Source organism: Misgurnus anguillicaudatus, chromosome 12 (genome assembly GCF_027580225.2).
Source record: "Misgurnus anguillicaudatus chromosome 12, ASM2758022v2, whole genome shotgun sequence".
NCBI lineage: Eukaryota > Metazoa > Chordata > Actinopteri > Cypriniformes > Cobitidae > Misgurnus > Misgurnus anguillicaudatus.
Window position 1 is genome coordinate 19,332,397 of NC_073348.2, and position 14,593 is coordinate 19,346,989.

The 14,593-nt window shown below is 37.7% G+C and overlaps 1 protein-coding gene across 2 annotated transcripts; it reads right to left on the bottom strand.

The window, feature by feature from the left end:
- Positions 1-844: 844 nt before the first annotated feature.
- Positions 845-14,443, bottom strand: urm1 (ubiquitin related modifier 1). 2 transcript variants are annotated; one of them, XM_055208917.2, is made up of 5 exons: positions 14,306-14,443; positions 10,808-10,878; positions 2,944-3,025; positions 1,773-1,818; positions 845-1,367 (listed from the first exon to the last, which is right to left on the bottom strand). In XM_055208917.2, exons 1-5 carry the CDS (start codon positions 14,338-14,340, stop codon positions 1,299-1,301), a joined length of 303 nt encoding a protein of 100 aa, XP_055064892.1. In that variant the 5' UTR covers positions 14,341-14,443; the 3' UTR covers positions 845-1,298. The 2 variants fall into 2 exon arrangements, with proteins under 2 accessions (XP_055064892.1, XP_055064891.1); XM_055208916.2 differs by having other exon boundaries at positions 1,773-1,821; positions 14,306-14,426.
- Positions 14,444-14,593: the final 150 nt, after the last annotated feature.

Sequence of the window (14,593 nt, forward strand, 5' to 3'; positions counted from 1 at the left end):
CAATTTGCCACTTAATTTTTTATTCGTTGTTTCCCTCTCATTAAAATTTACGATTATTATTATTATTTTTTAAAATTTTGCTTTCTATATTTTACACAAAAGTAAAAGAAAACCAAGGCTAAGTAGTCTGTTTTTATGTTGTCAATCTCTATAATGTATGCTTTTCATATAGCTATTTGATTTATTAAAATAAAACAATAATATATTCTACTTAATCTAACGGCCGATCATTGCACCCAATTCAATGGTAAAACATAGGCTACATTTCGTGTAGGCCTACTTGTGCTTAAACAAACAACAAATTAATTTTAAAGCTTCAATAAAAAAAATTGTATATAAAAACAAGTGTGGTGATGGTGTAGAAACTGTCTTTGATTTAATAATTGTATCATCTGAAAGGGACACTTCAGGAGAACCATGTCCCATACATAAAAGCGCAGTGCTTGCCACACACACACACACACACAAATACTGACATCACGTATTTGTCTCTCCGGATCATTTGCATGTGTATTAGTGTTACTATTATCATACGGGTTTCCTTCTTGGAGAGATTTGCGCTCGACCTCCCGCCGTCATCCTACAGTTTATTCTAATGAATATTCTATAGGTGAACACTGGGACACGGAAGCAGAACCACAATCAATGTCCAACATAAAAGGCATTACAGCCTTCCACATATAAGTGGCATTGTTTATCACCCTAACACTATGATACATTTTTACATGCAGACTTTGGACTGCCAGACTAAAAATAGTTCCACATAAATACTTCATATCAACTATTAAAAGTCCTGCTTTAGTTTGTGACAGTTTATATTGGATTTAAAAAAACAGTAAACATCTGCATTTTATGCACCAATGCATTTCAGTTTTTATTTAAAAAAACAAAAAAAACAATCTAATCATATTTTATATTTATTTACAACAAAATAAAAACAGTCAGTATAGTAAACATATAAATGAAGGGATCGTACAGAAAACAAAGGTAAATTTTAAAGGAGCCATTTGACATGGGGTGACCGGTTCATCATTTCTCAGGAGAATCCATCTGGACACTGGCTAGACAGAATGACCTTCCTAATGAGTCCGTGCTCCCATCCTAACCCCGCCATGCTCTTCAACGGTCCTACCGCAGTCTCATTTCCAATGACGTTACATTTCATTGGCGTGAAAACCAAAATAAGGCAGCGTCTGTTTACTAGATTCGGCGAAATCCGGAAACGATGGCGTTTGAATTTTGCACCTTTGAAAGGTGGCAGGGTTCCTGTATGGGTGTCGTGCATCTTTAGGAGTCGGTTAACCTCCATGAAGTGTGGAGATAAAGACGACATTATCCTGGTCCTGAAGCTGATACTCCAGTTCTCCCTGCAAGGGACACAGATGCACACATACAATAAATCCGTAGTAGTGAAAATGTCAAAACATGGAGTAAGCATTCACGTAATGAATAGTTTTTCTATAGAAAGCGCACTAAAGACTAGACTTTTTTGAAGACAAATGTGACTTTAAATCAACACTTGATTTGCAGGTTTCCGTTATCATTGACAGTCGTGGAGACATTGACTTTTTTCATTGATTCTGTTTCTTTAAATTACGGATTGATGCCAATACAGGTTTGCCTGAAAGAACAACCCAACACAACCTTTATGTACATTAAATGAATGGGGGTGGAGGGGCTGACACTGGACTTAAAATGAGCATGCCATTAAAACAGAGAGTGGAGAGAGTGATTACACACACACACACACACACACACACACACACGCTTACCATCAGTTCCCAGTCTGCATCATTAATCAATACAAGAATCCCAGGTCTACTGTGTGTAGAGAAAGAAAAGCTCATGTAAGTCATGTGGACTATATGCAGAACATAACAATAAAGCAGCACTAATAATATACTGCAACCTGTTTACACACAATGAAAATTGCCAGTGTTGCGGTTTTCTCCAAGAGCCTTACATCTGCAGTTCATTAAATGAATGAGTCTCTCTCATATACAAATGTAAATGTGACACTAAAACTATGAAGCTTCCACACAGAAGATATATTTTTGAAGTATAAATGTCAGTATTGATCAATAAATGATCACAAAACCTGTTTAATCAGATTATTCATAAAAATTGAAAAGTATATTTTAGAATTTTCAAATGAAAATATTATATTATATTCAAATGTTTTAAGTTTTATTTGATTTGAAAAAATGCTAAATTGTTAGGCTAAATAGTCTACAGCAAAGGTCTTCAACCTTTTTCAGAACAAGGACCCTTTGATAGATGGAAAGGAGAAGCAGGGACCCCCAGTATATGTATCAAATTAAGACTATTTTTATTATTATTTTTAAGTTATAACAAATACTTTATGATGATTATGCTACAAAGATAGAATTTTTTTAGCATACTATATATTTTCATTTAATCGAATAGATTTTATAATGGCAATGTTAAGCTCTTCAAGTTTTAAATTTTTCTATTATTAGCCTATTCATGTATTTTTGCTTGGTGCCCAATTTCCTTTTTAACAAAAAAATAATTTTGCATTAAAACGTTATTTGAAGGGCCCCCGGTAATATCACCACGAACCCCCAAGGAGACCCCCTGTTGGAGACCCATGGTCTTCAGTACCTGCGACAGTTATTCGGGGTTAAAATTAATACAAAATTTACAGACTATGCTTTTATATAAGACAGTAAAACAATTCTAAATATAGCACTCAGATATTTAAAATATATAAAACCCAGGCATAAAAAAACATGCACTCCTACAATAAATCTAACACATATTTAATGTGTCAATGTCACACAGGACTAAACTTAAATATCGCACATGGGTACGCTGAGTGAATCTACCACAAATCCGTAAGGCTGCATTTATCATCAGTGTTTGTCTACACCGCATGTGAGCATCAACGTATTTACTGTGCGTCTGCGAGCGTGTACTTACACAGTATTGCCCTGCATAAACAGCTCCGGGCGCTCCTTCAGCATGTTTCCTCGAATCCACGCCAGCAGCTGCTTCATGTCCCCTGTAAGAGTACCATAAAGGTCAAAGGTTATGGGTCAGAGTGCAGTGAGCCAGCCCCACGGTCGATGTGACGCGACAGTGCCTCCAATGAGAGATGGGGGGTCACCCAATGTCATTTTAAAGCCCACCGTTGAAAATTTTGCAGCAGTGTCGATTAAAATTGTGATTCGTAAAACTGTGTAGCCGCGGTCGTATGAAAGCACTGAGCAGGTAGATGTGACTGCAATAAATAGGGTTTACGATATCAATAAATAGTATAAAAAAGCCTTCTAATAATATTTATTAAGTGAGGACGGTGATATGATTGATGGACGAAACGCAAGGCACCCATGCTGAAAGTGAAATGAAAATTAGGGTGTCTGCGGCCCTCCGGACACAACCCCCAAGAAAATGGGACAGAAAGCCAACCTTTATGGTAAACAAAAACGTCATTTAAAACATCTGCAAATAGTTGCTGTACATTCGCATGCATCAAAGGAGATTTAACTATAGGGATATCACAGCTACTGATTGTTATTTCATAAAAGAAACAGTAAAATGTAGGTTAAAGACGTATATTACATATATTCTGATAAATCGAGCATGTGATGATGAATGATAATATCTGTGCGAGAGCACTAAAGCTCCACCGGCCAACATGGCGGAGAAGTCAGTATGTCTCTGGTTCACCATCAACATTCTATCATCAGCATCCATGTCTGGAGCATACCAGTTTTCGACTCAAAGGGGTGGTGGAGTCAAAGACATGAGACATGACGAGAAAGAGAGAAAGGACCGAAAAAAAAAGAGATGACATATTGTCTGACGTGGGGAGGAGTTTGAATTTATTTGCGAATTGACATTGTTCCGATAAATTTGCGTGTGCACAATTTCCAAATTTTGTATACATGAAGATCGATAGTTTGCCTTAGCTTTGAAACACTGAAAATAGCTTCTGCTCACCCCCCACAAGTGTGGGCTCACCTGCAAAAAAACAAACAAATAAAACATTCATACTGTTGGTGGTTAATGTTCTGTAATACAATCCTGTGCCGAGCTCAGAATGAAGGAAAAAAGCCAAAAGTGACATAACTAGTCCCATATATTTATACTATGGGAAAAGAAATTCCTTTTTTTACATCTTATCTAGCATTGATTTCATTATATTTCATTTAACAATTTGCTATATCTAAGAGTGACCAGCCAATTCAATTTATAGATAAATCACTATAGATCAATGATTACGAATTTATTAATCAAAGCATATGACAAAGAAATAGTTATATGCATTTCTTTATTCTCTTGCTAAGATGTGCCCTCTATAGCTTATCTGAATCTTGTTCATTTAACATCGCGCTTGAAAATTTTAAGCAGCATTACAGAATAGCTAGCCATGTGTGTAGGTGTACATTGTATATTGACTGAAATCGCATAAAAGACAGATATTTGTTTATGCAGGGCTCCAGACTAACTTTTTTCACTAGGAGCACAGTGGCCCCCAACTGAAAATTTTAGGGGCGCAACCAGAAAATTTAGGGGCACACACTGTAAATCAGCATGCTATCCAAATATTCACATTTCTACAAATTTCCACTGTATTACTAATAAATACTTTAATGATAGATGCAGAAAGTACAATGTGCTGTTTTCAAATTCAGTGTCACATCACAAAAAAAGGTCAAATTTACTGGTTGCACATGTGCAACTGGATGTAAAATTCAGTGGCACACTCTCAAATTTTGGTGGCAAAATGCCCCCATTTGGTGGCAGTCTGGAGCCCTGTTATGTATCATTTTTGTTTGTAATGTAGGATGCCGTTCGCTTTCTGCATGCGGCAATAGTTGTTTTCTTGACACCCACCGAAATCTGAGCAAATCAAGGGGAGAAGGTCTCAGGTGGGCAATGGCGATGAACATTAGAACCAGAGAGCATCTGTGGGGGGCTGGGAACGCCTTGACACGATGTCCAGCAGACTTGTAGTACCGATCTCCACTGCATGATAGCTGGGGGCGTACGAACAATCGGAAAGTGGGGAGGACACGTCATGAACCTTATCTACCTGACTCACAAGTATTAATTACACAACACAACATTTGCACCGATATAGTTAAAAGAAAGTGAGCACCGGCCATATTAGGATTATATTTAACCGACTGTGCATTTGTTTGCTTACCTGCCAATGCAAGTGGTTGGCAGAAGCGTTTGTTTGGTCTTAATGCTGTTGTTTTACCAGGCTGGCTACAACTTTTCTCACTGCACTGTAGCCAAGCAAACAGCATATTTCAAAATATAAGTATTGGTCCAAACATGAGAATGCAAACTTGTTTGCTAAGCCCTAGGTTGTAGCTAAGCTAGCATGTACAATACAGACCAAGGGCAAAAGGATAAGTGGGTGCAAGAGCGAAGGTCTGTACAATGATTTCATTGGGCAAGTTTCCACCAGAATTGAGGCTTTCAGAGATGTCAGCACCAGTGCACGTAAGCGTGTGCACGTGTGCTTCTCAGTGAGAGGCAGGGGGTCGAGCAAAAGAAGCTGTTTCAGGTTAATTGGATCGCTGTCAGCCTCTTCAGTTGTGTAACGATCGTTGTACCTTGCAGCTTGGCTTGCCCACAATCCTGCACCTATAAAGAAGAATGATGCCTGCTTTAGTGCTACGCTACCGCAATGAATATTGACTAGCGGCAAAAGCAGGGGACGAAAAACAGACGCTGATCATTCCTTTAGTTGGGGGAAACTCTAGTGAAAGTCGCTGCTTTGGTTTCTCACACAAAAGGTTATGCAGGCCAAAGAGTGAAGGGTCAACAAAATGCCCCACATCTATATAGCCCACTCTCGGGGCAATGGAAGATAAACGCAAAAGAATGGAGAACTTGCAGTGATGTAAGAGAGAAGGAGGAATAACATGACTGGGAGGGGGGCGTGCGTCACCGCAGACAGGTGCATTCTGGGATACATCCTGCGTGGGAGGGTGACAACTTCTGCGTAGCATAGCGGATGGCTAGCGCACTCGTTTCCTTCCTCATAGCATGCCGATCATCATTACCTCTGCTATCTGTGGGTGGGAGGGAAAGGCGGCATTCATCTTGATTGGGATATGAGGTTTGGCGTTTCTATGATGATCGTGTGTGTGTGTGTCCAGCAGCAGGGGGGTTAGCACCACTCATCAATCACTCAGGCGTCTGGACCCGTGGATAGAAATTTAGGAGGGATTAATGTAGAGCATCGCGTCAGCCTTAGCAATCAAATGCGCCCATCCGTGACGTACTCGAATCATCCCCACAAACACACGTATGGACTGTGGGCTTCAGAGGTGCTCCAAGGTCACCCTTGGGCCCCTGCGAGGTCTCGGTGGCCACATTCCCTCCTGCAGTCCACTTTTGTGGACATGTTGTCGTGGTTACTCCAGTGGCGTGGAGATTGACCCTGCTCTTGTTTGGCAAGGTTTGTGGAGGTCAGCAAGGCTACCAAAGCACCCACATCACAGTGCTCACAACCAACAAGCCGCGACTGGGATACAAAATTATAATGACACACTTGGGCTTAAGTTCTAGCACTGTTACAACCAAGATCCAAAAAATGAAATATTTATGAATATCATGTGACGCAGATTGAAGATCTATGTAATATTATGTCTACAATACACACTATTCCTGCATCCCAAATCGTTTACTCCTCCACTTTTCTTATGTAGGGAATGTCATTCGAGTCCAGAGCAAACGCTGACAGACACTGACGTAAATAAAATGCGTCATAGAGTACTGTCACAGAGATTTGTCATAAACAGTGACAATTTACTTAATCTGCCTACCGTTTAACATTGAAACATGACTATGAAGAGTGGCCTAATCTACCCAAGTTTAGCATGCATCTATATAAAGACATTATATAGGCCCTCGCCCACCATTCTCTCAATACCGGTCATTTAAAACATATCAGTCTACATAAGATACATAGCTCATTCTGCTAATAACTCTTGGGTTTCAATCCAAAATGGGAATATCACCAACTCTAAATACAGGGGGCAATACCAGCACTCCCCCACGGCCTTGCACCACTTTCACCCCGATGTCCCACCGGCAAGCCATAGGAATGTGAGGTGGGAGTGAGGCATTGGTACTGTCAAGCATCCCAAAAAATGACTGCAAACAAAAAAGACTTAGTGCTTTGTAACAATTGTCCCTCCCTCCTTTACTGGCCCTCCATTCTCCATACCTTTCCTGTGACCCAAGGACTAGGCATAAAAGATCCATCAACAGTATCACTGGCTGCATTTACAAGTGAAAGAGGCCTAATAATGGAGCAGTTAGGAGAAGAATAGCTGGGCGCAGGGAGGCTCACAGATGTTGGTGGTGGTTGAGGGGGATGTGGGTTGTATGGAGAAGGGGCTCAGCTTCATTGTTGCCAGGGGAGGGGTGGAGGAGCAAAAAAAAAATGAATTTGTGATGGCAGACCAGCATTGGTTCGCCACTGGCCCAACGTCAGACTGAAAGCAGGACTGGCTGGAAGAAAAGGTGTCCAGGGAAGCGTGTGAACCAGGTCAGCGCGAGGGGGGGGGGCTTTAAAAGGCATCGGACAGAGGGACATTTTTGGTATGATTTGTGTAGCCTTTTTCCTTTAGAAATTGCAGAGATGAAAGGCATCTTAAGTTAGTTCCAGCAGGGCATTGGCCAATGAGTGAATCCCACACCCGATTCTTTGGCATTGGGTGGGAAAGGGTGGAGATATTTGAAGCTAATTAAGTCATCAGTACTAGTAATGGAAAAGCATTGGTTTGGCAGAGAAAGTTTGGTGGAAATCTCTCTCTATTTTTTCTGGTATACTTACTAAAGAACAATGACGCTTGACTTAACAGGCTGTATTAATATTAAGCAAACTTATAACATTTGAAGAGTTCAGAAGATGCAAAATCATCTAAGTGCATCTGACATGTTTTCTTGTAAATGAGCATTTTTTTATCAGGCTCTTATATTTAGGTTCAGTAATTTCACTTTAATAGCAACGAAAAGGTTATTAGTAACTGAAATGCTTAATTTTAAGAAATGTCACTTTAGTCATTTCATTGGTATTTAACACATCTTCCACTGCAAAACCCTCTAAGTGCATGCAAGCTTTTTTGGTGATAACCTCAACTTCAATTCACTTCTTTGGACAAGACATAGTAAACAGTTGCAAAATCACTCAAAAGCACCTAGAAACATTGGAAATTATGAAAATCAGAATGTAAAAATGAAAAAACTGAACCACACATTGATGCATGTGGCTGGCACATTCGGGTTGTATTTAGGTCCAAGTACTCACAAGGGACCCAAGTTTTAAATGTGATCCACGGTCGATTCACATTCGTCTTCCATACACTTGGAGGACTTTTCCGTGGCGTTAACGGATTCGGCCAACAAATCTGTATTTCAAAATGGCCTGATGCGGTTGGAATGGATTAAGCGGATTTAAAGTGAAAGTATTTGCTTTATTTATTATAGATTTTATAGATATTATAGATTTAGTTCGCTGACATGTACGTGAAGGATGAAAAATGTTAAATATAAAATTGGACTAAAGTAGGATAAAAAATAAAGTCAGATCATTTAAAAAGCTGTCCCTCCAGAAAAAACGCGATAATGTGATGATTCAATGCATAATCAGCCAAAGTCCGCATATTTATTCGGGGGCGCATTTTTTAAATACGCCGCACTTTCGGCACATAAATTGCAGATTTCTGCTTGCAAAATATGCGGGGCTTGCATGATTTCATAATTCGCAGCAAAAAGTCATATATCATAGCAGAAAGTTGAAAAACGTTGCATTTACTTCACACATGCGCAGCCATGTCCCCTGCTGTCATGTGAATGTTAGGAAGTGACGTAATTATGCAACGTGGACATCAATGAAAGCTGCAAAAGCTGCAAACAGTTTTTGCATGTTCACACAGTTTTTGCAAGTTCCCGCAATTTTGGCAAGTTCCCGCAATTTCATCTCAGAATATTGCATAAATATCCCACATATTTCCTCGCATTTTTTTTAAGTGCGGCAAGATCAAGGATTTTTGCCCGCAACAATCACCAAAAAAAAAAAAAACTCTAGAAATGGTGTGGGATTAGTTAAAGATTTTAAATCCCTAACCATGAGCAATAGTCGGGTGATTCTCACGAAACCATTGAAACACCACGGCACTAATGATTTTAGATTTAAACATTTAAAAGCATCAGAATTAACACAATACTGTGTTCTACCTTGCACAATGTGTGATTTCAACATAAGAATTTATAATTGTAAATTTTATCTCATTTTCTGCTGAAATTCTCATTACCGCAATGTGTCCGGCTGTGTTTGAACATGCGTTATGTTGTAATTTAATCTAATTAACACAAAAATATTAAGAAAAAAAATAAATGGATGTTTTGCTAGACTACTTTAGATGACAGAAAAAAATATTTACTGAATATTCATGTATAATAATAATGAAGAAAAATTAGGAAAATGATGTGTCCATGCCTGATGTTCTCATCCTCCGCAACACTTTTTGAGAACAGTTTAAGCACACATACAGAATTTTAATAAAGTTTGATTTTGAGTGACCAAGCACATGAACCAGTTACTTCAAGATGGCTACCAGGTAAGATCATTTTTTTACAGTTAACTTGAAATATTGTCTTGTCAGAATGCTTACACGACATTTTGATTATCATTACCGCAACAGATGCTTATTAAATATTAATTAAATTAATAGAAGCATAATACTTTGATTTTAAATGCATGTGCAGAATCTCCAAATTATGTTCTTTCAGGTTTGTCATGTCATTTTGAAAATATGTCACTGTTGATGTTTTCTGACTGTTGCGGTAATGAGATTTATTAGGACTAATTTTTTTAATTATGTTACAAAAAGTGTTAAATGATAAGTAAAAGTTTTTAAATTAATGTTCCATTTTACTCCAGACTTTGTTTTTCAATGTCTGGTGGGAAAAAAAGTAAATTTAAGCAATTTTTACATTTTCATGCTTGACATTTTTAAAACCAAGTTTTCGTGAGAATCACCCAGTAATAGTAATGCTTGTCTAATGCTGGGTACACACCAAAAGATAATCGGGCTGATTTTGGGCCAATTTCCCCCTTGGGACAATCCTAGCTATGTCCCCAATTATCTTGATGGTTCTACAGATTACTTTATCAGATTTTTCTTTGGTGTGAGGTGTGTTAAGAGTGTCCGAGCCTGATTGGAAAACGTCAGAGCCCCCCAATTGCGAATTGTACAAATTAAATATGTTTAATATTTACGATTAGAAATCCTGATGTGTGGGGGGAACCCCGAGGAAAAACGCGTGCATGCTCTTGAGACTATCACATGAATCTAAACAATATCCAATCAAAAAAGCGAGATGATGGAAGACGGAAGCAGTCACGGTGCAGCACAAAGTGAAGTTGATGCAAAGTGAACTTTTCCAGACCATGTTCCCGCTGTCTCCACGACTTCACCCAAAACCCTTTTCTTATTTCCCTTATATTTTCTGTGAAAATCATTCCAAACACTATCATTAATATTTATTCCTGCATATTCGCCCCCATGCTTATTCTGAAGTCTTGCGAGATTCCCTGTGTTCACAGTCGAGACTGGTTGAAAATCTGTTCGTGTGTGGTGTGCTGTATTTGACACATCATGGCACACCACACACTATAGGTGCAAACAGTAAAATCTAGGATTTTTATCCTCATGTTTGTGGTCTATCACATTTTGAAAATATATTTTTTGGTGGTACCCGGCATTAGCAAATGACAGATGACACAAAAGACATAGTTGCCAATACTCACAAGGATCTGGTTGGCTTGGAAGTGTCACATGATGAGTCTTTACTCCATCAAACAGAAGTTCAGCTCCTCCTCTAAAAAGGTAAAAAGCAAAAAATGCAGTAAATACTTCGTACAGGTCCAGCAACTTCAACAACAATCATTTGCTGTGAATTCTCTGCCATTCATCGATTAGCAAATTGGTAAAGTGTTTCTATAGACAGTTTCAGCAGTAACAACATAAACAAGCGTCTGTCGTGGTCTGCACGTAACTTCCGGTAAACTCGGCTAAGAATAAATAACAACAAAGTTCTTTAAACATAGTTTATTGATATAACAAGCAAAAAAACAACTTATAGATTACCTAGGAAACCAAAACATTTGTTATTTTCCATGAGGCATTTGTTCAAGAGATCAGTTTAGCAACTAGTCAGACCACACAAAAAAAAAAACGGAAGTAAAGTTCGGATCCAGACGTGTATCGCGTCAGCGCACGTGTGTCCGATGAAACCGTCTATATTGTTTAAAGTATAGTAGTAGTTTGTTCAAATCACTGAACGTGGAAGCATAGCATACGGTACGTACGTTGTTGTTTTTTTGTGAAACGTTATATTTCCAAATCAGAGCAAATTATGGCCACTTTTATGGTGGTGTTTTTGACACGTCAGAGCTTGACGGCCCCCATCCAAACTTCATTTCATTATAAGTAGCACATTGATGAGGATATTGCTAAAATGTACCTCTATGAAATGGGAAGGAAAACATACAATTATTTTTGTTAGCTACTTTGAGTTACTCGTTTCAGAGATCAGTGAGTGATAAAGAACGAGAGATGGTGCACGTCAGAGAAAAAGACAAGATAGAGCAGGACACGAAGACTCGTGTGGCAGGTGCAGACCCAATAAAGAGCGCTCACATCTACTGCAGAACGGCCAGTTGTCCTCCAGATCGCAAGCCTTGGCCCAGTGCCTGTACTCTAGCAGTACAGAGAGAAGCCAGCCTGTGTGCCAGTCTCACAAACACACAACCTCTGTCCATGGACAGTCACATAGGACTCTGTTGGGACCTTAAAGCAGTGATGTCTTTTGACCGAGTGCCAAATGCTACATTTTTGTGCACCAGATGAACACTGGCCAACATCTGCTTTGACTTTTTGTCACTCTGATGTAATCTCTTTGCTCCTTTAAGGCCATGGTAAGGTTGCATATTATTTCCGCATCATGTAATGATCGCAATATGCAACTTTTATGTCTGCATGCAATATTTAAATGACTTAATACATGCGCCATAAATTTGCAGTATACAACACATAGATAAGTACACTAGATGTCGCCTTGGCTACGGCAGTTCATTGGACCGAATGCGTCAAATAGAGCCGCCATCTTGAAACAGGGGAACCCCGCATCAGCATCATTGTATGCAATGGTGTAACAGAAATTAAATCACCATAAATCGTCATGATTGCGATTTTCTTGGTTTTCTTTTAGTCCGTTTCAACAGTCAGACATGTAGTTAGCATTTAGTCCAGAAAAATTTTTTAAGTTTTGATGCATAGTGCTAGTAGGCCTAACATCAATCTGCAGCACAAAAGTCTGGCAATCGTCCATGAATTCGAGGTACAGGTGGAGATAGCCGCTTTACCTAGCTACTTCCTATGACAAGATCCCTGTTCCAAGATGGCGGCGGTTTTTGACGCATGCTTAGAACCCCAAGGCGACATCTAGTGTATATATCTATGATTGTGAATTCCTCAATCACTATAAGATTCCAGTAACTGCTAAGGAGTTTGCAGTTGTATTTTATGCCATACCTAGTGGATTTATTCAACTCTTTCAAGGATATACATCTTATGATTGTAACTCCCTACATAACACTCAGTTATGTATAAATGGAGTAAATATTCTAGAAAAAACTTTTTTATAAGAACTCTATATAGAAATGAATATTTGCTGAGATGTAAACTCCTTATATAGTCAGCTTGTATGGAAAGAGGTTTGGAGTTTATCAAATAAATACTCTCACACGAATAAGAAATTGCTTATAAATTGGTTCATTCAAACAAGTAGTCTCCAGATTTTTAAGAGATATGGAGGTTACTTGTATTTTTTGCAATTTGGAAGTAGAATCTATAAAACATTTATTTTATCAACTTAAATCTTTTTGGATTGATGTGGAATACTTGATATTTAAACTCACAAAATTACAAATTCGGTTATCTGGTAAGGATATATTTTTGTATTATAAAAGTAACTGTGTGGAGACTTGTTAATCAACTTTTTGATTATATATGGAAAATTTCACATCCATAAAAAATGGGCAAACAATAAACCCAACAGCATTTTATTTAGAACGGAATTAAATTATTTTGAAACTATTAAAAGTCTAAAAAATAATAATAAAGCAATGCGAATATATAAAATTTTTGAAACCTTTACTTTTATTGAATTATTGTAGAATATCCCCATTTGGTTGTTAATTTATTTTTTTATTTTATTTGATCCATTGTTATTTTGAATGTTAAATAAACACATTGTAATGCTCTTGTATGTATGCATGCAATGTTCTTGTTCTTGGAATGAATGGAAAAAAGTGTATATATCTATGTATACAACAGAGCACAAACTGCACAGAATGCCACAGTCCCACAATGCAATGCGCTTAACCTACCATTTTCACTGTGAAGTTGATTAACATTTTTTCAATTTTTCAATGCAAATAATTTGGAATAATAAACGTATACATTTGCCGTTTTCATTTCCAAACACTTAAGTAAAAAAAATCCTACATTAAAATAAGGTCATTTAATAATAATATACTGTTTGATATGTTTATTGTACTATTTAGAAACAGTTAGCAAAATGGAAATAAGCTTTTGATCCATTTCTATATATTACTAATACAGAAAACTACAATTTGATTTAATTTAATTTCAATGATTTAATGGCTCAAAACCGCCCAGAAATTATGTATCTTATGAAAAAAGCGATGTTTTATCGTAAATTGAATAATATTTGATCCACTCTGCCATTCAGTATTTTTTTCTTTTTAATTAACAAAAAAAAAACAGAAAAAAAATCTCAAACCTGAAACTGTTTCCTGATCATTTAATGTAAGTATTAATAAACCTACTTTATTGTTAAAGTTCAGGATTAGCATTATTAATTTGATCTTTTAATTTCCTGCATCATTCACATTCAGTAACGTTGAATTTTAAATGCACGTGACACTCGCATGCCTGACAGCTTTTACAATCTCGACAGCACGCGCTGCTTTAATTCGACGCTCATTTTATTACATTTTGATTTTTACATATTCGATATGGACTACATATGACATATAAACGTTTGTTTTGATGCCACTGCATCAAACATTGAATAAAGGAGCAACTTGTATCAATAAAGCAAGCTATCAGTGGTAAATTTCCATCGAAACGTGCTGCTTTAAAAAGTTATCATATATTATTGTAATTATGGAAACGCGCAAGAATTGAAAAACTTTATGAATGAAGCTATAAATACAAACCCGAACTCCAGGTGCAAAGCTAAGGGCGCCGCCATGTTGGTGTAAACCCCGGAAAAAAATCATACACCTTCCCCGGAAACTGCGTCTGCCTGTGAGAATCCTATTGGGCAGTTTACTGAAGAGGGCGGGGCGTGCGCTTAAACCTACAGAAAAGCAGTGGAGCCTTTGGAGTAGGAGTCTTATATTTAACTCATACATTTTTATTAATAATTAAAAAACGACACATTAACATTTCATGTTTAATCATATACACGTGTATTTAATTTTAAATATATATATATATTATTG

What these genes read in the sequence shown, in the direction of transcription:
- urm1 (XM_055208916.2), bottom strand. Translation starts at nt 14,340, where the DNA reads ATGGCGGCGCCCTTAGCTTTGCACCTGGAGTTCGG. An exon ending in TTTATGCAGGGCAATACTGT is followed by an intron (nt 1,822 to 2,943) that starts GTAAGTACACGC and finishes CTCTACACACAG; the next exon opens with TAGACCTGGGATTCTTGTAT. An exon ending in ATGCAGACTGGGAACTGATG is followed by an intron (nt 1,368 to 1,772) that starts GTAAGCGTGTGT and finishes TGTCCCTTGCAG; the next exon opens with GGAGAACTGGAGTATCAGCT.